The sequence below is a fragment of the Neofelis nebulosa genome, chromosome 18, assembly GCF_028018385.1.
Source record: "Neofelis nebulosa isolate mNeoNeb1 chromosome 18, mNeoNeb1.pri, whole genome shotgun sequence".
Classification (NCBI taxonomy): Eukaryota; Metazoa; Chordata; class Mammalia; order Carnivora; family Felidae; genus Neofelis; species Neofelis nebulosa.
Window position 1 is genome coordinate 21,911,776 of NC_080799.1, and position 22,967 is coordinate 21,934,742.

The 22,967-nt window shown below is 53.9% G+C and overlaps 3 protein-coding genes across 11 annotated transcripts in view; 2 read left to right on the forward strand and 1 right to left on the reverse strand.

Annotated features, from left to right (window-relative positions):
* Positions 1-200: 200 nt before the first annotated feature.
* Positions 201-3,565, forward strand: LOC131501697 (structure-specific endonuclease subunit SLX1-like). Of its 4 annotated transcripts, XM_058712099.1 has the most exons (7): positions 201-393; positions 953-1,004; positions 1,111-1,449; positions 2,501-2,628; positions 2,795-2,882; positions 2,967-3,028; positions 3,443-3,565. In XM_058712099.1, the coding sequence occupies exons 1-6, from the start codon at positions 206-208 to the stop codon at positions 2,994-2,996; spliced, it is 825 nt and encodes a 274-aa protein (XP_058568082.1). In that variant the 5' UTR covers positions 201-205; the 3' UTR covers positions 2,997-3,028; positions 3,443-3,565. The 4 variants fall into 4 exon arrangements, with proteins under 4 accessions (XP_058568082.1, XP_058568081.1, XP_058568084.1 ...); XM_058712098.1 differs by lacking the exon at positions 3,443-3,565 and having other exon boundaries at positions 2,967-3,082; XM_058712100.1 differs by lacking the exons at positions 201-393; positions 3,443-3,565 and adding an exon at positions 753-861 and having other exon boundaries at positions 2,967-3,082.
* Positions 3,566-4,127: 562 nt separating this feature from the next.
* On the forward strand, positions 4,128-7,307 carry LOC131501696 (sulfotransferase 1A1). Of its 4 annotated transcripts, none has more exons than XM_058712096.1 (8): positions 4,128-4,241; positions 4,978-5,153; positions 5,260-5,385; positions 5,477-5,574; positions 5,995-6,121; positions 6,219-6,313; positions 6,798-6,978; positions 7,109-7,307. In XM_058712096.1, exons 2-8 carry the CDS (start codon positions 5,006-5,008, stop codon positions 7,219-7,221), a joined length of 888 nt encoding a protein of 295 aa, XP_058568079.1. In that variant the 5' UTR covers positions 4,128-4,241; positions 4,978-5,005; the 3' UTR covers positions 7,222-7,307. The 4 variants fall into 4 exon arrangements, with proteins under 4 accessions (XP_058568079.1, XP_058568077.1, XP_058568078.1 ...); XM_058712094.1 differs by having other exon boundaries at positions 4,129-4,241; positions 4,970-5,153; XM_058712095.1 differs by having other exon boundaries at positions 4,134-4,246.
* Positions 7,308-7,459: 152 nt separating this feature from the next.
* SGF29 (SAGA complex associated factor 29) overlaps positions 7,460-22,967 on the reverse strand; it is a 31,967-nt gene continuing 16,459 nt past the window's right edge. For all 3 annotated transcript variants that reach the window (XM_058712091.1, XM_058712092.1, XM_058712093.1), the window contains 9 exons: positions 18,366-18,454; positions 15,904-15,979; positions 15,136-15,208; positions 10,141-10,205; positions 9,099-9,228; positions 8,879-9,025; positions 8,630-8,665; positions 8,377-8,539; positions 7,460-7,665 (listed from right to left, as the gene is read on the reverse strand). In XM_058712091.1, the coding sequence (XP_058568074.1) occupies positions 7,549-7,665; positions 8,377-8,539; positions 8,630-8,665; positions 8,879-9,025; positions 9,099-9,228; positions 10,141-10,205; positions 15,136-15,208; positions 15,904-15,979; positions 18,366-18,454 (896 nt within the window). In that variant the 3' untranslated portion in view covers positions 7,460-7,548. The remainder of the gene's footprint in view (positions 7,666-8,376; positions 8,540-8,629; positions 8,666-8,878; positions 9,026-9,098; positions 9,229-10,140; positions 10,206-15,135; positions 15,209-15,903; positions 15,980-18,365; positions 18,455-22,967) is intronic.

Below are 22,967 nucleotides of genomic sequence, written 5' to 3' on the forward strand. Positions count from 1 at the left end.
CTGCACAGCAGCCCGGGTCCCGTGGGCCGGTTTGGACACCCTAGCTCCAGTCAGTCAGGAGAGGGTGCGCGAATCTGCATTGCCGTGGCCTCTAGGGTATCTCGGGATCGCCTCCAAACGCTTTTTCCGAGACAAGCATCTTGCGGCCCTGGCAACTCAGTCCTCCCTAAGGTCATAGGCCACAGCAATCAACGCACAAGTGCCGATGGGCCCTGAGGGGGACGCGGCGAGGCCCGGGCGCTTCTTCGGCGTCTATCTGCTCTACTGCCTGAACCCTCGGCACCGGGGTCGCGTCTACGTGGGGTTCACCGTCAACCCTACTCGTAGGGTCCAGCAGCACAACGGGGGCCGCAAGAAAGGAGGGGCCTGGCGGACCAGCGGGCGCGGGCCCTGGTAAGAGGGAGTGGATTGCTGTCTGGAGCAGGGCTTCCAGGGAGAGGCGGGGCTCTGAGGGGGAGAGGCCTGCCGAGAGGGGCGGGGCCAAGTCTGTGACAGTGGGCGGAGCCGGTGCGGTGGCTGAGAGCAGGGCCGGGATGCGAGTTCCTGGTGCAATGGCACCAGGGGTGGAGGAGCACGGTGGGGAGGCGGAGCCCTGTGAAACTCGGCTGTGGGACTAAGAGGCAGGGATTGAGTGAGAAGGGGACTGAGGATCTAGGGTTGGTCCGGTGACAGCGGCTGATGAACAAGGCTGGGGTTGTACCAGAGAGAGTCTGCAAGGGAGAGGACAGGGGGAGGGCAGGAGGCGGGGCCTGTGATGGAGGCGGGGCCTGAGGTTGGCAGGTGTGAGAGGATGCACCTTCGCGAAGGGGGCGGGGCCTCGTGGACTAGGCTTGAAGCCTGGCATGAGGACTTCACTCTCAGGTAGGACTTGGGGTGAATCATGGCCAGGGGTTCAGCTTGACGCGGGGTGAGGCGGGGGGCTCACAGGCCTCGCCCTCGTTCTTTTCCCCAGGGCGATGGTGCTTATCGTGCACGGCTTCCCTTCCGCCGTGGCCGCCCTTCGGGTAAGAAAGGAGACGGGGACGGTGGGAGAATGGGCTGGGGCTTCGGGCCTTCCCCTGCCGGCCCCCTTCCTGGGGCGTCCCTGAAGCCCCTACTCTCCGCCCGCAGTTCGAGTGGGCCTGGCAGCACCCGCAAGCCTCACGCCGCCTGGCTCACGTGGGCCCGCGCCTGCGCAGCGAGGCCGCCTTCGCTTTCCACCTACGCGTGCTGGCGCACATGCTGCGCGTGCCGCCTTGGGTGCGCCTCCCGCTCACCGTGCGCTGGCTGCGCGCCGACTTCCGGTGTGACCTCTGCCCACCGCCACCGTCGCACATGCCGCTGACCTTTGGGCCTCCGCCGCCCCGCGCCGCGGCCCCGAAGCGCCGCGCCGGACCCTTAGCTGACCTGGAGTCCGAGCCTGACCAAGATGCCGAGGCCTGCTGCGCCCTGTGCGCGCGCTCCTTCCAGGTGAGCGGCTCCACCTGGCCTTCAGGGTTCAGACGACTTGGGATCCAGCTGTTTATTGAGGGACCGGGCAGCCCACTGACACCTTTTGCCGTTTCTCAAATGGGGATGAGCCTACTTGCTGCCATTCCTGAGTCAGTACCCTTCTGCTCAGGGCCTGTGCCTTTCCCCTTTGACTGTAAGGCTCTTCCCTAGACTTTCGGTCTTTATAAAGTGCCACCTTCCCCTTCTCCATGAAGTCTTCCTCGGCTCTCCATCTAAAACTGCAATTCTTTCTTGTACACTTCCTTGCCTTTTTTTTTTTTTTTTTAAACCTAAACACTTATTGTTTAACATGCTAGGTGTTTTATTCATCTTGTCAGTTTCTCCCACCGCCCATACAAGGCCAGGTCTTGTTGACTGCTGTAGAAAAGGGTCGGGAAAACAGACAATACATATTTAACAGATTAACTGAAAGGATGGGCCTGACTTCTTCAGAGCTCTCGGGAAATGTAAATTGAGTACCTGCATTCAGAGATTAAGTGACCTGCCTGAGGTCGGTTAGCTGGAAGAACTATAGGCCTGGCTGCAGTGGCCGTGCTGTGTATATAATCATTGCCCATGGGGCGGCCGGGTGGCTCAGTCGGTCAGGCGTCCGACTTCAGCTCAGGTCATGATCTCGCGGTTTGTGAGTTCCAGCCCGGCGTTGGGCTCTGTGCTGACAGCTCGGAGCCTGGAGCCTGCTTCGGATTCTGTGTCTCTCCATCTGTCGGCCCCTCCCCTGCTCATGCTCTGTGTCTGTCTCTCAATAATAAATAAACGTTAAAAAAATTTAAAAAATATATAATCACTGCTCATGCTGAGAGGAAATTGATTAGCTTGGTCTCTGTGGGCAAGTGCTGTAACCTCTCCGTGCTTCAGTTTCACCTATAAAATGCAAATAGCAGTAGTATGTGCCTCACAGGATTGTTTAATGCAAAGCCCCTGGAACAGTATCTGGTCCGTAGAAATTCTGAGTGTTTAGCTACTTCATTCCTCCCGCTTTTCTCTCTTACCTGCCTACCACCTCTGACAGGATGAAGAGGGCCCCCTGTGCTGCCCCCACCCTGGCTGCTGCCTCAGGGCCCACGTGATCTGCCTTGCAGAGGAGTTCCTGGAGAAGGAGCCAGGGCAGCTTCTGCCCCTAGAGGGTCAATGCCCTGGGTGAGTCCAGCACCCCTGCCCCAGCCTGGCCTACCTTTGGGAAGATGGTGTCGGTTGTCCAAGTCCAGGCCCAGGGCAGCCGAGTCCTCATCTTGGCACTCAGGACCTAGCCTGGAAGAGGCTTGTGATCCTGACTGTGTCTCCTACCAACTGCACCCCTTGGTAGCTGTAAGAACTCACTGCTGTGGGGAGACCTGATCTGGCTGTGCCAGATGGGCACCGAGGAGGAAGAAGAGAACTTGGAATTAGAAGAGGTGAGAGGTGGCTTTGGCCCCAGCCTCCCCCTCCCCCGCCCCACCCCCCCAGGCTGCCTTTGACCGGTCCTCTTGTTTCCACAGGAACACTGGACAGACATGCTGGAGACCTGATCCTCCGCCCACTGCTTGTTTGTGCCACTCCTGTGGGTCTGGGCGGTTTTTACTTGAGCACAATAAAGAGTCTTGAGTTAACGGAACTTCCTGGTGTTTGCTGGGGGCTGGAGGCAGAGGCCCTACCAGTCACTGGGGCCTGAAGAGAAGAGCAGAGGCAGGGAGAGGCTGCTGGCCTGTGTGGATGAGCCTCTCCTCTTTCTGGAGGCCCGGGTGCCTCAGCTGTCCCTAGCACGCTTCTGACATCACACAGTGCTTTGCTTGGGGGACACACTCTTGACTCAGAGCCCATCCAAATCCAGTGCCCAGCTTGACTCTGGACTTTAATACAAATAGGAAGGACAGAGGCCAAGAGTGCGGTGGAGGCGGGGGGGCGGGGGGATACTCTACCCCCATGGGGCCCCGTGGCTCTCTAAGCCCCAACTCCTTCTTGTCTCTGTCTGCAGAGCCCCTTCAGACCCAGTGAGAGAAAAGCACCTTCTGGGGGCCATGGTTCTTTTACCAACCATGAATGAATCTCCATGAAATCCCTTGGGAATCATGAAGCCGGACTCACTCCCAGGGTTATTAGACTCGGCATTCTTCCTCCCTTTTCTGCTCCACCCCAGACTCTGTCATGCTGCCCACCCACATTGCTCTGTACTGGCCTTGCTGTCAGAGGTCAAGAGTAACAGTTTTTAGAATCCCTGGGCTGCTGGGGGCCTGTGTGCCACCCCCAGCCTGAACCTTTGGCATCTCAAAGACTGGCCTGGAGCCAGCCAGGAAGGTGAGTGACCCTGCTCACGGGAGTGTCCCATTTTTCCTCTCCACCCTGCCCCCTCTCAACTGGCTGGATCCATTAGAAAAAGCTGTTGGTTGGCCCGCCCTGCAGGGGTGGAGTTTGGAAGGCAGGTCAGGAGCCAGGATTACAGCTCAAAAAACCCTCAAAAGACAAAAATGAAAGCTTATTGGGCTCTGTTGTCTAGATTCACTCTTATTTCCTGCATGCTAAACCCATATCTTGGATTTTCAGGTCAGTCTAAGCTTGGCTCTGGCTAAGGTGCTGAGGAGGGGAGCACAGGGGGGCCCTCCCACTCTAAACTCCACCCTTTCCTTCCTGGAGGACGGCCAGATCCCAGTGCTGGCTCCAGAGACCTCCCACTTTGGACTTAGAAACGCTTCAGCTCAGAAAGCAGGTCTGTACTCCCCACAACTGCAGCCAGTAAGCCACAGCACAAAGGAACCACAAGGCCAAGATCCAGAGAGGTGTGGTGAGTGCTGGGGTGGGCTGGGCTGGCCAGACTTCCCTCACTTGGCGTCGCTAGCTCCTCTCTCTCCAGATCCTCTCTCTCTGCTGCTGCCTCTGATAGCATGGCATCCTTGTGCTTTCCCTCGGGAAAGCAGTCTGCCAACTGCAACCCGGTCCGAAACCCCCTTCCGTGACTCCTCTCTTTTGCTCATCTACATCTCAGACTTTAGCCCCTAAAGGAAGCTCAGTTGCTCAGCTGGCTGTGTTTATCTCCGAGCCAAGATGGGGTGTGGTTGGACAAGTGGGGTCACAGGCTGGCCTTTGGGATGTTTCCACATGTGAGGGGCCCAAGGAGCTCCAGGGGACGACAGGGCGAGGAGGCCAGTGCAGTAGGCCAGGGGCTGAAGCAGGAAGTAGTATGAAAAAGAAAACAGGCGGGGACTTAGGACAGGCAGCCTCTAGAGTAGTTTTCTCAAGTGCACACTGGAATCTGGAGAGCTTCCCAAAAACTGGGATTGGGCCCCCAGAGTGATTTAACTGGATTGGGGTGTGGCCCCAAGCTCTGGGATTTTTCAGGCCCTTGAGGTGAAGGTGCAGCCGGCGTTGTGACCCTCTGCAGGTTACGTGTGGCTTTGGACCCCAGCCCCCGCCGCTCGCTAGCCTTGTGAGTGGGGGCAAGTCACCCAGCCTTCAGTCCCTTATCTTAAAGCAAAGGTTTCAGTAGATGGCATGTTGTGATGTTAAGGGAAGTAGGCTGCACTCTGGCCCCTGACGCAGCGGCATGGAGCTGGTCCCGGACACCTCACGCCCGCCACTGCAGTACGTGAAGGGGATCCCTCTCATCAAGTACTTTGCCGAGGCACTGGGGCCACTGCAGAACTTCCAGGCCCAGCCCGATGACCTGCTTATCAGCACCTACCCCAAATCCGGTAAGTGATGAGGGCCACCCACCCCTCTCCTGGGCCACAAGTCCCGCGTTGGGCCAGCAGGGGGCCACCTGCAGCCCTGTCCGCCTCCTCTTTCCCTGCTCTCCAGGCACCACCTGGGTGAGCGAGATCCTGGACATGATCTACCAAGGTGGCGATCTGGAGAAGTGTCGCAGGGCCCCCGTCTTTATCCGGGTACCCTTCCTTGAGTTCAAGGCTCCAGGGATTCCCACAGGTGTGCAGTAGGGCTCTAGGGCCACGTGGAACGGAGGGAGGAGGCAGGACTGGGCTCTAGCTCGGCAGACCTTTCCCTGCCCACGGCACAGGTATGGAGGTTCTGAAAGACACACCGGCCCCACGAATCATCAAGACGCACTTGCCCCTGGCCCTGCTCCCTCAGACCCTGCTGGATCAGAAGGTCAAGGTGAGTGGCAGAGGAAGCCATGCCAGTTTTGGTCCTGAGAGGAAGGGCTCGTCTTAAGGGGGGAGGCTGTCTGCCCCATCCTGTGGTAGAAGTAGGTGAAAGTGAGCCTCCTCTGTGCAGAGCTGTGAAAGGCAGTCTTCTCTGCAGGCCTCCCCAGGCCCGCAGAGGAGGGGACTGGTGCCAGTGGGGCACGCCTGGTTCCAAATCTGGGTATGGCGGCACTGAGGGGATTAGACTAGCATCAAATAGGGTTCCAGGGACACAAGTCAGCCTCTAAGCCAGTTTCCCCTCTGGTCAGACCAGGGATAACTTCCCTCGCAGGGATGCTGTGAAAGGTGGAACATCCAGTGCCTGGCTCACTGTGTGGTGATGATGCGTGGGTGTGTGTGTGGGGGGGGGGGGGGTCGTCTGCCCCTCCAGGTGGTCTATGTTGCCCGCAACGCAAAGGATGTGGCTGTCTCCTATTACCACTTCTACCGCATGGCCAAGGTGCACCCTGACCCTGACACCTGGGACAGCTTCCTGGAGAAGTTCATGGCCGGAGAAGGTGGGGCTCAATCTGGAGGAAGGAGTGGGGTGGAGCTGAGCAGCGGTCAGTCAAAACTAATGCCAGCTCTGTGTCCCTGCCCCTGCCCTTTCCCCAGTGTCCTACGGGTCCTGGTATCAGCACGTGCGGGAGTGGTGGGAGCTGAGTCATACCCACCCTGTTCTCTACCTCTTCTATGAGGACATGAAAGAGGTGAGGTCACCCACTGCCACTTCTCTCCAGAGAGCCAAGAAGCCCACGGGGACCTGCCGAGGCCCTCTCAGCCACCTTCCCCATGGCAGCCCCCACGTCAGTCCTCGGGACCCCCCCCCAGCCCGCCTTCCCGCCCGGGACATGGAGCTGCGGTGCCACCCGGGGGGGCAACACTGTATGGCTCGTCTCAGACCGGAGCGACGCCTCGCCATCCACTGGCCATTTACTGCTGCTGTTCTCCCTGGGGCCAGAGTTCTGAGAGACGACTGTCCCTGCCCTCACCCGTTGGGACCCAGGCAGAGCTTGTTACAGGGTCACAGGGCGGCGGCAGTTAATGTGCCTCCAGGGAAGGCAGGCCCAAGGAGCTGGGGCTGGGAGGGCCGGAAGCGGAAGCGGCCAGGTCCCCCAAGGGGTTGGGAGGCCCCCTTTTGTTTGCTCAATGAGCGATCCCAACCTCTACTGAAGAGCCCCTCTGCTGCTCCAGAACCCTAAAAGGGAAATTCAGAGGATCCTGGAGTTTGTGGGGCGCACCCTGCCAGAGGAGACCGTGGATCTCATCACCCAGCAAACTTCTTTCAAGGAGATGAAGAAGAACCCCATGGCTAACTACACCACCATACCCCCTGACATCATGGATCACAGCGTTTCGGCCTTCATGAGGAAAGGTGAGCGCCCGGGCGGCTGGCCGGGCAGGGAGGCAAGCGTGGAAGCAGAGCGAGAGCTGCCCGTGCCACCCGGGGCCGTCTCTGCCGCCAGGACGCACAGCCATGCTGCCCTTCTTCCTCGTGCCCACAGGCGTTGCGGGGGACTGGAAGACCACCTTCACCGTGGCCCAGAACGAGCGCTTTGACGCCCACTATGCGGAGAAGATGGCGGGCTGCAGCCTCCGCTTCCGCACGCACCTGTGAGTGGTGCTCCCCGAGGCACGCCCGCGGCCCCACTGCTGTGACCCGGCCTGACCCTGGGGTCGAGAATAAAATTCCGTTTGTGTTAACACCCTGACTCTCAAAGAGCAAACCTCAACTGAAACTAAATGCCTGCTGGGACCAGATGCGGCCATCTCCTCCGCGGCCTCCAATTCCCCAACTTGTCCTGTCAGGAGGAGGGGGAGAAGGGCCTGGAAAAGCAAAGCCAAGGAGACATGGGCAAAGGGGAACAATATTTATTTGATCACAAAATCTTCTGTTGCACTCCCCTGTGAGGACGGCAGGAGATTTGGAGTCTGCCAGCCCACTTCACTTTTTCTTGGGCTCCTTACAAGCCACCACGTACCTCTGGGCCACATTGAGGGGAGGGGAGTAACCATCCGCATAGGAGGTGTCTTCAAACAGGACTGAATAGTCATCCTGGGGCTGCAGTAGGGGGCAGACAGGAGGGGCTGGTCAGAGACCCCCAGACGAGGCCCTGTGCCGAGAATGAGCAGAACCTCTGGGGCTCCCAGCCTCTCCTGTCCCCAACCTCGCTCAAAAAGTCTAGATGTTTGAACCTAATCCCTGCTAGGACGGAGTTCTTTCCTCAGCAACAAAGAGCAAGCAGGAGGGAGACTTACTGTCTATATGGGGAGATCCTACATAGAGGATCTGGTGCCTTTTGAGGACCCTCTGTTAAGGGGATCAAGAAAAACCCAGAGGGCAGCAGGCAGGAATCCTGGAGGAAGAGGGGAGAAGGGCCTTTCCCCCACCATGAGGTGAAGGGTGACCAGCATGAGGGAGCGCAGCCGGGGACGGAGAAAGGGCCCTGGCACGGGCCTTCCCATCTCAGGGCTGCCTGTCGAAATGCGCAGGTGAGGTGAGACTAGGGGACTCGTGGGTCACATTCCACTCAGGGCCTGCTGGGACTCTGAAGGTGGGAGAGGGGTTGGCTGGTACTGCCGTAGGGGGCAGGGCCGGAGGGCAGCTGCAGGGCAGTGTGAGCAGGAGACAGGGCAACGCACGGGACCCTCCTAGCTCAGAGAGGCTGGAGGAGGTGGTCAGGAGGGGAGGGAGGTGGACGGTGACCCCATGACCCATGGGGTCAGCCCAGTCGTCGTGTCCTGTGCGGTCTCTCCCGTGGGGGCTGCTTACCCGTTGTGGGGGCGTGTGGATCAGGGCACGGTAGAAGCAGGTGGTCTGGGGATACAGGGCCAGTACGAGCTGCTCCTTCTGAAATAAGGCTTCAGGGTCCGTCTCGGGGTTGGCCTTCCACTGGGGCAGTGGGATGATGCGCCGCCGGCTCAGGGTATGTCTCCTGGGGGAAGGGGGGCTTAGGTCAACCCGCGGCCAGGCGGGGGCTCCTTCCCAGCAGCTTCCATGGTCCCGCCCTGACCAGCACACTCACTCTTTGCCTTCTTCGTCGATGTCATCTACCTCATACCTGGCGAACAAAAGGAAAACGGTGGATGCAGGGAGGTGTGCCAAGTCGGGGAGCCACGAGCGGAGCAGGGAAGGGGCCCAAGAAGCCTGCTCCACACACCGTCCCCGTCCCCACAGGCACCCGGAGGGAAGCCCTTCTCCCATCCTGCACGTGGGGGAGGGGCAGCCGCGCAGGTGTAATGGGAGCGCAGACGGAGGCGTGGGTGTGACTCACTTGTTGGTGGCATGGCTGTAGCTGACCACCTCGGCCAGGATCCACTGCTCGTCCCCATCCACAGCCTTTACCCGGGCGGCCACCTTGTCTCCAGGTTTGGCCACGTAGTCGCCAGAGGCTGGAATGGCCCCACAGAGGGGCGGGGGCCTGAGGGTGGGACGAGGTGTTAGGTCCAGCCCCTCCCACTTATCAGCTCCCTCCACCCCGGGCCTGCCCTCACTTGTCACCAGGCTTCCCGATCCACAGGGGCAGGGTCATGGCCGACTGCTGCAGCAGGGTCATCAGCACCCCCCTGCGCATGGTCTTCCGAGGGGGCTCCGAGTCATTGTACAGGCCCGCAATCTTGGCCGCTGTGGGAAGGAAGCGAGCCCCTGAGGCACCGGGGACAGGGCGCCTCCCCCAGGCCCACCCATGCACTGAGCTGCCAGTGGCGTTCGGCCTGGAACCCCAGCTCCCGAGTTAGCAGCAAGGGCCCAGATGGGATCCCGGCCCCTTCCGCCAGATGCCCGCGGAGAAACACTTGCGGACTACTCTCATGGACCGGTGAGATGTCGGGTCAGGGGGGTCCCTTGGTGTGAAGGACGAAAGAGGGCAAAAAGGGGGGCTTCTGAGATGCTGGTCACATCAGATGTTCGGTCAGTGAAAATTTCACAGAGCTGTGTGTTACAATTAGGTGTGCTTTTCTACTATTAGAATGTGCTGTTATTCCACATAAAGGTAAAAGAACTTTAGGTTCCTTAGTCAGACCCTTGACCTCCTCAGGCATGGCACCACACACCCAGTCAACCTCACACGGACCCCGCTGGCGGCGTGACACGTTTGACGGGGGAGGTGACTGCCCGCTGTGGGCTCACTGAACGTTACGGTAAGAGAGGTGGGAGAGCCGGGGCGGCCTGAAGGGATCTGGAAGCCAGCACCTGTGTAAACTCCATCCTAGGACGGCCCTCACAGAGCAGCCAGGGTTTACGACAGAAAGAAGTGCGAGTGGAGGTAGCGGGAAGGAGGCACCTGCCCAGGCACAAGAGGAAGGGAGACGAGCACGGGTGGGGGGATGAAACCTTCCAGGTCTGCACAGGGACGCTGGGGAGCCCCTGCCTCTGAGCAGGAGAGCGTCTCCATTCCCTCCCAGACCCAGGCTGTGCAGCTGCGCTCCCCCCATCGGAAGTCCACGGAACGAGCACACAGGGCTGAGGCTGCAGGGAGCCGTGGCTGCTGCTCTCAGAAGCCTCACTCAGCCTGGTCAAGACGCATCTCCGACTCACCGATCCGCCTTTCCTCCAACAGAGACTTGATTTCTGCTATCTTATCTAGAGCTTTCCGGAGGATACTGAGGGTGGGGAGAAGGGAGAGAAGGCGTCAGGATGAAGCACAAAGCACAGACTTCCGTCTCTGCTTACAGCAAGCTGGGTAACTCAGATCAGCCCTACTGCCAAAAACTATAAACCCTAAGTGCTTATTTATTTCTTAATGTTTATTTTTGACAGAGAGAGAGGGAGGAGAGGAAAGGAGACAGAATGTGAGTGGGGGAGGGGCAGAGAGACAGGGAGACACAGAATCACAAGCAGGCTCCAGGCTCCGAGCTGTCAGCACAGAGCGCCACGCAGGGCTCGAACTCATGAACTGTGAGATCATGGACCTGAGCCAAAGTCGGACGCTTAACCGACTAAGCCACCCAGGCACCCCTATTTCTTTGGTTTGGTTTGTTTATTTATTTTAATTTTAAGTAATCTCTACACCCAACGTGGGTCGGGGGTCAAACCTCCAATCCCAAGATCAAGAGTCACGTGTTCCACTGACTGAGCCAGCCAGGCACCCGTGTTTTTTTAATTTTAAAAGCATAAAAGAACCGATAAGGTAGTGAGAGGAAGCAGGCCAAAGAATCCAAGAGACTCGCAGAGAGGCAAGCAAAGCAGAGAGAACTGCATCTGACAAAGCCTGAAGAAAGCATGCTACAGGTCTGGCTGCTTTGAACAGTCTGGAGATTCGCAGGGTGGAAGTTAAGGCTCGGGGTCTGCCCACGCTGGGACGTGTAAAAGGAGACACTCCAGAGGATTGTGGGGAGTCCTCTCAGCTCAGAGCAGGGGTATGGGTAGAAGGAATCTGTCTCCGAAAGGCCACAGCCCCAGTAAGCCTCTGGAGTTACCTTACAGGGTTCCAGAGTGGTTGGGGCCCAGGCAATCCAGCAGACTGAACACAATTCTCGCTGGAGGAAGATTTCTTTATCCTAGATCTTGAGGACTCTTCCCCCAAAAGTATTTCAATAGGACTAAGCAGCACAGACTCCATTTTGGGTCATTTATTCTCCTCTCCCATAGCTATTCCTCTAGTAAACCTTTAGTAAATGCCCCTGTAGTTCTGAAGGCCTTCATTTAGCAGGAGGGAGACAAATAAGAACACAGCACGATACAGCCTCGCAGCTGTGTCCTGCTGGGTCCCAGGCTCTCGTGGAGCTTGTCAGGCAGATGGAGTGGGGCAGTCCAAAGCAGGGAGGGGTGGACATGTCACCTGATATGCCTGCAGCATCACAGTTCAGCACGGCAGGCACAGGACACAGGGAGGGCTCAGCCAGGGCCACTGCAGGCCGGGAGCACTGGGACACAGGGCAGTCAGGCACCAGGACAGGAGGGGAGTAAAAGCCAGGAGGCCAAAGGGAACCTGGGAGTCTGACCACTGCTGCTGGGCCTGTCTGAAGAACACAGCTCTATGCAGTATGTCCTAAGCTGTACTCTGTGAGACATTAATGGAGTGGGTCTCAACCACATCAGAATCCCCTGGGGCGCTTTAAGAAAAAGAATCCCAATTGTTGTGAACAAGAACCATAAACAGATGCCAAAGCTGAGAGACAGCTTGACCTGGAATATTTACATAATCTCGATGACCTCCCATAAGAGACTTACTAACTACACAATGGAAAACGGCCATAACCCTGGAAAAAAGTGGACGAGACCTCCTTCCTATGGAACAGGTCAAGACTAGAGCGCCACCTCTGGTCTGCAGCCTGGAACAACATCTACGCCGCAAGCGCCCGCAGCCAACGGTCAGCTGTCCAGGGCCCCGCACCTGGTGCGGAAGGACCGTCCTCAGACCACAAATCATTCTCTCCTCTGGGGACCTGCCGTGTTAGCCTGGGAGTCGTTCAGGCCCTTGGGAAGCTAACCTACACCTCTGCCTGCGCCAGCCGAGCCAGGGCAAAAACCATCTTCCCCAGCCGGAACTCGGGGTGGTTGGAAGCCACTGTCTGTGGCCAAAGTATCACTGAGGACCCCGTCCCTCCCACTCTTGCGGAAGGCCTTTTGCACTAAGGCTAGAAAATGATTTGCTCCTGCCTGGAATGGCTGCCTGTTTCTGGAAAGTGAAATCTTTGATCTTGTTGCCCTCTGACCCCTGCAGCCAGTGTGCAACCTCAAGCCCTTTAAAAAAAAAAAAAAAAAAGAAATTGTTAAATGAAGACACAGGCACTTTTCCATTTTCTGCAAGCAGGAGGATGAAACCCAGCTGGGGGGGCAGGAAAGAGCATAAGAGCGTGTGGAGGAAAGTGCAGCAGCGTGTCAAGGAGTCAGCTAGCGGCGTGTCATGGGACTAACTCCTGACGCTGGCTCTTGGCGCCTCTTCAGTTTCCTGAGGGCTTTAATTAATCTGCTTGGAGATGTATGGGTGGAGGAGAGTGTCGCGGGAACACACCGTGACATGTGTTCCCCACCCAGACTCCCAGACTCGGAGCCTCCCGCAGGCAGGGTGGCACTTCGCCCCCTCATGTGCTCCCGGGCCCAGCACGGCACCCGGTGCTGACAAGGACTCAGAGTCTAGTGAATAAATGTACGAACTTTTGACAGTCTGAAAAGTAAAGTGGCAGAACTGTAAGAGGCTGGGCCCTGAAATTAGGAAATAAGCTTCTAAGTGTTTAACTCCCGGTGGGTCAATGGGAGAGAGGAGCCCACACCAGACTGGTTTCTGAAGCAGTCACTTTCCCAGCAGTTAAGCTTGGAAGGGCCATTTGCCTTTTACTCTCTAATGTGCGTGTCCCTCTAACTCATGCCAGCCCAACTCCAGTGCAGGTGAGCGGGAAAGGGCCCGACTATGGCCAGATGACAAACTTGCACATCAGGGAGAAGAGGCGGTGGGGAAGGGTGGGCTGGAAGGCCGGCTGGCGGTCAGAACGCTCTGTGCCTCCCCCCGGCCTGTGCCTCCCCCTGCCTAAGTCAGCCCCACCCTTTGTTCTCCCCAGACCAGCACAGGGAGCCCAGCTGGTGCCTCTAAGCTAAAAAACCCTGGGATCTTCACCTTCCCCTGTCCCAAATGATTCCAATTTTATTTTTTTAAATTTTTTAAAAATGTTTTTATTTATTTTTGAGACATAGAGAGACAGAGCATGAGCAGGGGAGGGGCAGAGAGAGAGGGAGACACAGAATCCGAAGCAGGCTCCAGGCTGTGAGCTGTCAGCACAGAGCCCGACGCAGGACTTGAACCCAGAAACCGTGAGATCATGACCTGAGTTGAAGTCGGACGCCCAACCGACTGAGCCACCCAGGCGCCCGATTCCCCCAATTTTATTTCAGAATCTGCCCTTGAACCCCACCTTGCTTCTCCATCCCCACAGCCACTGTCTTGGCTCAATCCCATCACCACCTTCTTGCCTGATCTCCTCACTGGCTCTGAATCTCACCCAGTCTACTGTCCACACAGCAGCCAGAGGTTTCTCTCCTTTTACATCCTTACTGGCTCCCTGTGGCCTCCAGGATAAAACCCAGTTCCTGGAAGCCCTCCACATGCTGCCTTGCCCTTCCCAGCCACACAGGACTGGTTCTCAGTCCCCCAGTGCGCATGCCCAGCGGGCACTCTTCCACAGCCTCCACACACTGTCCCCTCTGCCGTGTCCACCTGCTGACCCCTACTTCAAGTCTCTCCTCCTCCCCGCGGCCATCCCGGGCCTGCAGGCACAGTGAGCCCACCTCTGCTGGCCCATCAACCACACTGTCCTGTAACTCTTTTCTTAGGGTGCCTCTCCTTTCCGGACCGTTTGCCCTTGAAGGCAGGGTCTTCGCTATCCTCGTGTCTCTACATGGGGATGGCCAGCACCAGACACAGGTGCCAGCAAAGGTTTGTAAAACAAAGATGACAGCAGGCGACGAAAATCTGGGACCATGAGCACAAGGCAGGGTGTGCTCATGAAGAGCCTGACGGGAGGAGAGGAAGATCTGGAATCACTAGAAATGTTTAGGGTGCTGGCCATCACCACATGTGCAGGCCAGTATTTAAACGGAGCCCATAACTCATTAGTGAGTTGTGAAATTAATTTCCTGGGTAACAACCAGCATTTAAAAAAAACAGAACAGAGGATACCTGGCTGGCTCAGCCGTAACAGCATGCAACTCTCGATCTCTGGGTCATGAGTTTGAGCCCCACACAGTGGGTGTAGAGATTACTTAAACAAAACAAAACAAAACACACACGCGCACGCACACACACACACACACACACACACACACAGACATAGTAACAGTACAAACTATTTCTTGTTCCAATTCTATGATATATGTGCATATAAAATAAATGTGAAAAGACAATCATTAAACCATTCTAGCATGGTATCCAAGAATATGGACTTTGGGTCTAACGTTGGGCTCCCCCACTTACTAGTTGTATGTCTTTTAGCAGATTATGGAACCCCTTGTGTCTTAGTTTCCTCATCTGTAAAATGGTGGCTCTGAGCATTGAGATAAATACATAAAGTACTTGGAATAATGCCTGGCACAGTAAGGCCAAAAGGAGTTTATTAATATTATTAACATGATGATTATGTCTTTAATATTATTATTATTAAGCCACAACAGAGAATGTATTTCCTACCACAGGTAATGATCAGAAGTTTGAAAAACACTGGTTTTAGGCACTATATATACAACCGTCTCATATGCTGACAATTCTGTAGATGGTTATTATCCCCATTGTAATGATGGAGCAACTGAGTCTCGATGGGAGGGCCTGCTCAAAAGGTCACTGCGGCTGGTAAATGGCAGTGCTGGGGTCTGGTCCCCACCTCACTGCCATCTACAAAACAGCAGGGCTATCGGAAAGAGAGGTCCAAAAGTGGGTTCTTCCCCTGCTAGGGAAGGCAGGCCCCCAGGGACAGCCTGGGGAGTGGGAATCTGCTTATCCGTGGCAGGAAAGGCGGCTGGGGCTGTGTTTTGTAGGCTTCTGGAGCCCAGCGCACGGGCGGGGAAGGGGAGATGAGGGCAGGGCGGTGGGACAGTACTCACTTGCACTCCGCCTCCGCATCGGCCTTGGCGGTTGTATAGAGCCCACGCAGCTTTGTCCGGTAATAGGGAGAGACTGCCAAGTGAACAGAGAAAGAGGCGTGGGCAAGGGGCAGCTGGTGGTCATGTGGCCCTGCTTCCAGTACACCCAAATCAGACTTCCGGAGGCTTACAGAGGCCACGGGCCAGGGTGCGAGCTTTATTGGGTCAGAAGTGCTCTCTGAGGCAGATGCCCATGTTCGACGAGTTCACATTTTCATATGGTACAGACCACATCATTACATGTCAGGAGAGGACTTTCTAATCTCTGCCATCGCATGACAGAAAATACGTGTCAGCACAGAGGAAGACAGACAACAACTCTCGAAGCTGCTCAGGGTTGGAAAGTACCAACCCAGGAGGCTGAGCATGAGGGCCGCTGGGGCATGTGCAGTGCACGGGAGGGAAGCTCTCTCTAGAAAACACCAGCCTACTGGGGATGCTTGTGTGCCCAAAGGGGTTCCCCTGGATGCAGCCTCATTTCACTGACGTCCCAGTCCCTAGAAGTGGGGGATTTTAAGGCTCCTTAGTGCTAGGTCATCTGCTATCTGTTTCCTGGGTCACCATATATCACACAGCCTAAGGGAAAACTGTCCCTCTGGCTAAGGAGCGGTTCATTTCAGGTTGTGTAGGTACATGCAAAAATCCTGTCCAAATCCTGTCCGACACCAGTAACAGTCAGGTTCCCTGTCTCGGCCCATACCCCTTTCTCTTGTGAGCCCAGCTACTTACTCTTGTTCTCTGTCTGCATCCGCTCATGGGTCTTCTGGATGTTCACTAAGTTGTGTTCGCTCCGTGAACGCTCTTCCTGCAAGGGTGAGGTCAACAGGCATGAGGGCGGCCCTTTATCCTGCTGTGGCACCCCGCATCCCAGGCCAGAAGCCCCAGAAATATTTATACCGGCATCTCCTGACCCTTACTTTTCAGGTTACATCCCACTACAAAAGACTTCATTTGGGAAGGAATTTCCGGGAACCGCTCCCTTCTGGGCCACATGACTCTGTAGTGCATGGCTCCCAGGAGATGGGTCCCTGTGTAACTATAAACCTGGATGACCAAATGCTTGGAGAGGACCCTGATTATAATGGACCAAAGTATAGCAGCGGCACATCCAATATGCCGTGCACAAACACACACCACCCTTATTTTTGTGAATGAAAAGATATCTTTTTAAGTGGAAAAAAAATGGCTTTCTGATAGGATTAAAGCAGCAGGCATCACATGGTGGGTCCAAATTCCCCTGGGAACCTTCTCGCCCTGAGGTGAGGAAGGTTTGGAGAGGCCATTTGATACATTCAGGCTAAAATACATCTACGTGTGGCCACCATACATCCAGTATAGGGGACCCAGCATTTTGGAGTATGAAATAGGTCTCCTCACTGCACCCAGGCCAGTAGACAACAATGGCAACAAAATGCGTGCTGGACAAAGTACACTGGCCCACAGACAGAAAGGGTTTTAGGGGAGACGGGTGCTAGTGTGCACCTCATGGGACAATTGAATACACTTTTAAGGAGAAGTGGCATTCAGAGGAAGACTGATTAGTAAAACGAACAGACTAAGGTGAGTTCTCTGGTAGGAGGAAGACAAGGAGTGTGTGTCCACCTGGAAAGATGAGGAGGAGTTAGTGTCTTGGGCCAGGTCAATCCAACAGATAGTGCTGGATAATTCACGGACCCATGTGTTGTTGGGAAAGGTTTGCCATCCTGCCCCTCAGGGCCTCTTGGCTATTTTAATCTAGACGGGGGCTGCGGCAGCCAGGGGGCAATGGCCCTCCATTCTAGCCACTGAGCTTCAAGGACACACCTAGGGGAAGCACGCGTTTCTAAACCTGTGGTGGCCCTTCTAGGGCACCTGTACAGGGCTTTTATAATTTATATTGATGCACCACGACTACCTTGATCCAAGAACAGATCAAAATAAGACATCCTGAGGTACAGCTGGCAGAGGTAGGGCTGTTACTTTGAGTATCGCTTAGGTCCTTCCCATAGGGAGGAGGTGAGCCCCGGTGTACAAGGGCACACAATGAAAACCAGTCTCTTTTCAAGCCTGTGAGCTGCAACAGGGTGACTGGCTTTGTCACCAGAACCCAGAAATAACTGAATCGTGGCCAACCGTAATAAAGCAAATATTGTAAAGTATACTTTTATTGTCCAGGGCATTATCTAGTTAAGTACGAGATCTAGTAAGTGGGCAAGGCCAATTCCGGTGGGAAGGCATAAGAAATAAGTCCATAATTCTTACTAACTTGTTCTATAATGAAACTGAATTCTACCATGACCATAGTTCAACAGTGTACCACCCTGGTATCACCAGTAAAACTCAACTGCCTTACGTAAAGAAGTCATACGATAATTCTGGTACCAGTGCCCAAAGGAACAGTTCAACACAAACGTATTATAAGGCACAAACAGGAGTGGATGAAAGGGCGAAATGGGTAACCAAATTAGTATAAAAGTATGAAAATGTATGTAATGGCTCAATAGGACAGGCTGTTTCTTGAAGTCTATCCCGACCCCACACCGGCTCCTCCAAATGTTAGGCATACTCATGTTGACACTGCTGCTATAGCTGATGTAGAAATGCTGTATTAAATGTAGATGCTCCAATATCATTTCACTCTAAGGGAGCCTAGGCCAAGGGCTGGGGACGGCGGGCTGTGCCGGAAAAGTTGAACTCAACAGGCCTGTGTTTTCAGATCCTGCATATTCCAAAAAAGTTTTGGCCCTTGACCAGCTCCTGGGAGAGAACCTCCGCCTGCACTCCTGGAGTATCCTGCCCAGTAAGAGTATCTGTGTTCAGCTGAGATAAGAGGGTGGAGGGAAAAGAGGAATGGCCATAATGGATACAGGGCATTTTGGTCAGATGATGTCAACGTTCTGAAATTGATCGTGGTGATGGTTGCACAACTCTGTGAATACACCAAAACCACTGGAATCGGACACTTGGAACCAGTGAACTAGATCTCAATATAGCCGTTATTAAACAGAAAGAATCACAAAATCCTGCCCCTGGTAGAAAATCCAGCAGGAAGGGTAGTTATACCCCCACATTCTCGTTCTTAAAACGCATTCTTCACATCACCTGGGCTCCTGCACGTCCAATCTCTCTGAACACAACCCTCCCCACCCCCCACCCCCCACCCCTGCCACTCACATGCTGCCCTCCAGGAGCCAAGGGCTACAGCTTTTTACCTGGGTTTGTTTGATCAGCTGATGGAGCTCCGTGAGAAGTTCTGCAATGCGGGAATCAGCAGACACCAGGGCCATTGCACACGGGGTGCCTGGGGTGGAGAGGAATAGGAGAGAACCCTGTTAGTGGCTGTTCATAGTGGTTCATCGTGTCCTCCAAAAGGTATGTTGAAGCTCAGAATGTCAAATGATGACCTTGTACCAGAACATACTAAAACTACAGGAATTTCATATAATTTCTAGAACAGTTACAGCATTTACCCAAACAACATAACCTTTATCATCATCTCTGTGATACAACTTCCCAAGTAGCTTACCATACCAAATAAACCAGCCTAATCAGTCAAAAAGACTTTATCTAGAGTTTGAATCTTGGGAAGTTTCACGGTACATGCCTAAACAGGATCATAGATCACTATAAAACTCCATATTTAACTAACCAAGCTGACAATAAGAGATCATTTCAATCTTAGTCATGATTACATACAAAGTTCTTTTCAAAGATTTGCCTTGACAAACCTTCTACAACTTTCTTTTTCACTCAGGCTTTGTCCTAAGCCTTCTCTCTCTAAATAAACAGTCTCATTTTAGGACAAAATTACTTTGTTTTTCCTCTCAACAAAATGTATTCTCACTTCTTGTATCTTCCTAACACATTTCCCACTTTCCTACATACAGAGTTGAGTCTCTTGTTAAGCATGCTTTGTTGAAAGATTGTGCTATGGGAAAACATGTTTTTAGAAATTATGAACTATATTCATAAATTTGCCAATCTAAAGAATTCTGGTGTAGCAGACAGTTCACAATTGGTTACTACTTCATGTTCACTGGAAACTAAGGTTTCTAAGTTAAAATTCTATTAAACATAATTAAGGCTGATGGAAATGATGAGGAAAGCAACCCTGTCAGTTTCTCCACAATAAGAAGCCAAAAACACAAACCTATGTTCAGAAAACAATGCTTTAGGTATTTTACCTTATTTAGAAAGGTTATGGATATCCAATGAATTCAATCCAATTTATCATTTAACTTAGCAAAACTTTAAAACTTTCAGGTTACTGGGGCACCTGGGTGGCTCAACCGGTTAAGCATCCAACTTTGGCTCAGGTCAGGATCTCATGGTTTATGAGTTTGAGCCCCACACTGGGGCTGACAGCTTAGAGCCTGGAACCTGCTTTGGATTCTCTGACTCCCTCTCTCTCTGCCCCTCCCCTGCTTGCATGTGTACTCTCTCTCTCAAAAATAAATAAACATAAAAAAAATTCATGTTACAAAAGATCTTGAAAGCCATTAAAAGTTTTACCTAGAAACCTTTTCATTTATTCAACCTACCTACTTGTTCGTAACCATTACCCACGAAAGCTTTATGAGACAGTTCATGAGATCGAGCCCCACCTCAGGCTCTGTGCTGACAGCACAGAGCCTGCTTGGGATCCTCTCTCTCTCAAAATAAATACACTTAAAAACAATAAACAAACTTAAATTGACTTTCAATCAAAATATGTTGCACCTGTGGGGCGCCTGGGTGGCGCAGTCGGTTAAGCGTCCGACTTCAGCCAGGTCACGATCTCGCGGTCCGTGAGTTCGAGCCCCGCGTCAGGCTCTGGGCTGATGGCTCGGAGCCTGGAGCCTGTTTCCGATTCTGTGTCTCCCTCTCTCTCTGCCCCTCCCCCGTTCATGCTCTGTCTCTGTCTCTCCCAAAAATAAATTAAAAAATGTTGAAAAAAAAAAAATTTTTTAAAATATGTTGCACCTGTGCCCACTAAAAGTCAATCAATCTGCTCTGCACTGTCCATGTTGCTTGGGGTACCTGTGGGGAAATCTGAGGGGTGGTTTAAGTCCAAGGGAACCGTTAGGCCCCTTCTTGCCGACCTGGGAGGTGTTTCAGTTTGAACCTCATAAGGAGGTGGCCCAACAGCTTGGAGTGCTCTCCGCTCCGTGACACTGAGAGTAGGACCAGAAACCACTGGTGCCACAGGCACTGAGGAAGGTGCAGGAGCCTGTTAGGTAAGCCTTGCCTAGGGTGGAGGGTGGTGCTGAAACAGGAGGAGAGGGAGGAGGAGGCAGAAGAGGCGAGGTGCTGCCTGCAAGGCTGGAGGCAATAAAAGCCCAAACAGAAGAAAGAGACTCCTGGTCACCAGACAGGAGAACAGATGAACATTTTCTTTCCCCCAACAAAATGTGAAAAAAGGCAGTCCAGTCTGGCCAGACAATACAGGGAACCCCCTTGAGACAAAAGGAGTTTCAAAAGCTGCTTGGGAATATTCCTTAAAGTCCCCATCCTGAGGAAGACCTGTAACAGACAATTGGCTCCGTTTATCACAGCCATTAACCTGGAGACGAAGGAGGGAGACGCCTCCACATACAAGGATCAGGCAACATTCATCCAGGTCTCTCAAGACAGATTTCAGATCTGACACACCAAAGCAGCAGCAAAGAGGAGACGAGTAACTCAGGAAAAAGAGGGGGGGCTGTACAGGATCCTGGCAGCAACCTGTTTACAAAAGAGACAAGGTGGGTGGGCACACAGGACAGAACACAGGCTTGTGGCGGATTAACAGAAGAACAAGGCCTAAGGCAGGTGAGCTGATGGTGCACTGAGGAGTGGAGGAGGTGGGTGTTCTGAGGCCCCCTAAAAGAGCACGGACAGATCAGGGTTTGGGTACAGATCCGTAAAAGCCTGACCATATGGGATTTCGGTCTATTTTTCTGGTCAGACTTCCCCATCCTTTAGTTTATACTGAGGCCGACAATGTTACAAAGAAGCCGACGTGGGAAGGAAGCATACAAGGTGCCAGGGTCAAACTGGTTGTAGTTTCTCAAGATGTATCTCAAGGAGGGGTGGGATGGGATCAAGGATTTAGAGGAAAGAAAGTTGACAGTCTCCTGGGCTAGAGGCGTCCCTGCTGAACCCCAAGAGCACCACCTTGGAGAGTCTGGGCCCTGGGACATCTCCCTGGAACCATCACACTATCATCCCTGATGCAGGTGGGCATCCCCAACCTGCTGCCCTCTTTGGCCTAGCCTGCCCCCCAAGAGGGAACCCCTGCCCATCCTTCCTTTCAATCAACATGGGTGTCCTTGGGAGAGACAGGAGAAGTCTCCCCTGTACTGAGATATAATCTGGCATACTGGAATTTTTTGTTTCCTTTTGAGGCCTTTCCTCAGGGAGATCAGAAAGAGAGAGCAGAACAAAGAGTGACTAAGCAACTGTCCAGCACAAGGAAGGTGAGAAGCTCACCGATGAAGACGGTCACTCGACCTGCTGTTACCCTGTCCCTTCGTGGCTGCCGAAGGTGTTGCCGTGTGAACTGGGGAGACCCCGATCCCTGGAGCCTTGACCCAGCCAGACCCAAAGCGGATGCTGAAGGTTCTTGGTCTTGTCTCAGGAAGGAGCTCAGGAGAGACATGCAGCACAGCAGATGAGTAAAAGAAGTGGGGAGGGAAAGGTTATTAAAGTGAAAAAGACACTCTCGAGATGTGAGAGCAGGCAAGCTCGACAGAGTGAGTTGCACGCCCTGGCACTTGGGTTTCTATCTTTTATTGGCAGTGTTAACTAGGGGGCAGTATTTATTCTTTGGGGTGGGGAGTAGGGTTCGGCACTTTTTCTTTAAATCCAAATTAACTCCATTGTGTTAGGAGACGGGGAATCCTCTGGGACTGAAGAAGCTGATCCCATCCATCGTTACATTAACTAAGAGTCCTTGACCAAAATCTCTCTCGGCTTCTGAATGGCATCCTGTCAGGAACACTGCTGAAGCTTCCTGGGGTTCAGGGCGGCAGGAGGCACCCTCCCCTGACTGCTCTGACACCCCTGTACTACTTGAGGAGGGATGTGGGCCTCCCTCCGCTTCCCCTATTGCACCCTAACCTGCGGTAGGTGCGGGGAGATGGACTGAAATGCCGCAACCGTTGAGGCTGCCTCTTTCCATTTTGGGGGAGTCGGTAGGCTTGGTGACCAATAATGATACCCTTCGTAAGCCTCTGGATCTAGTAGTAATGGATGGGGTGGAGGTCCTGGCCTTTGTTTAGAAGGGGCAGCCATTTCATATCAAATTACGCACAAGATATCTAAGGTAGAAGTACCTTTACCCTGAGAGCAGGACCAAGAACACCAAACAGTCGATGGGGAAGGTCAAATGAGAGACATGAAAAGACGGCAGTGTGGAACTCCTACCTAACCCGGGCAACTTTCTCATGAGTTTCAGCCGTGAACCAGTCCCAAGGGAGGGGTCCCCTGTTGGGTGAGTGCCCCAAATGGGAACAGCTCCCACCTGTCCCTTTTGGGAAGCACACAGGAAGATGTATCTTGAATTTTATGCTCATCGAGGGATCACACTGGGCTATTTAGGGGGTCTTAAGGTTGGCAGCCACCCTAATGACATGTATGGCCATCCCATGCCCAAGAAGAATACAAACATTATAAAAAACAGCAAAATAGGAGCTCCCGGGTGGCTCTGTCAGTTAAGTGTCTGACTTCGGCTCAGGTCATGATCTCATGGCTCCTGAGTTTGAGCCCTGCGTCAGGCTGTGTGCAGACAGTTCAGAGCCTGAGGCTACTTCGGATTCTGTCTCTCTCTCTCTCTCTCTCTCTCTCTCTCTCTG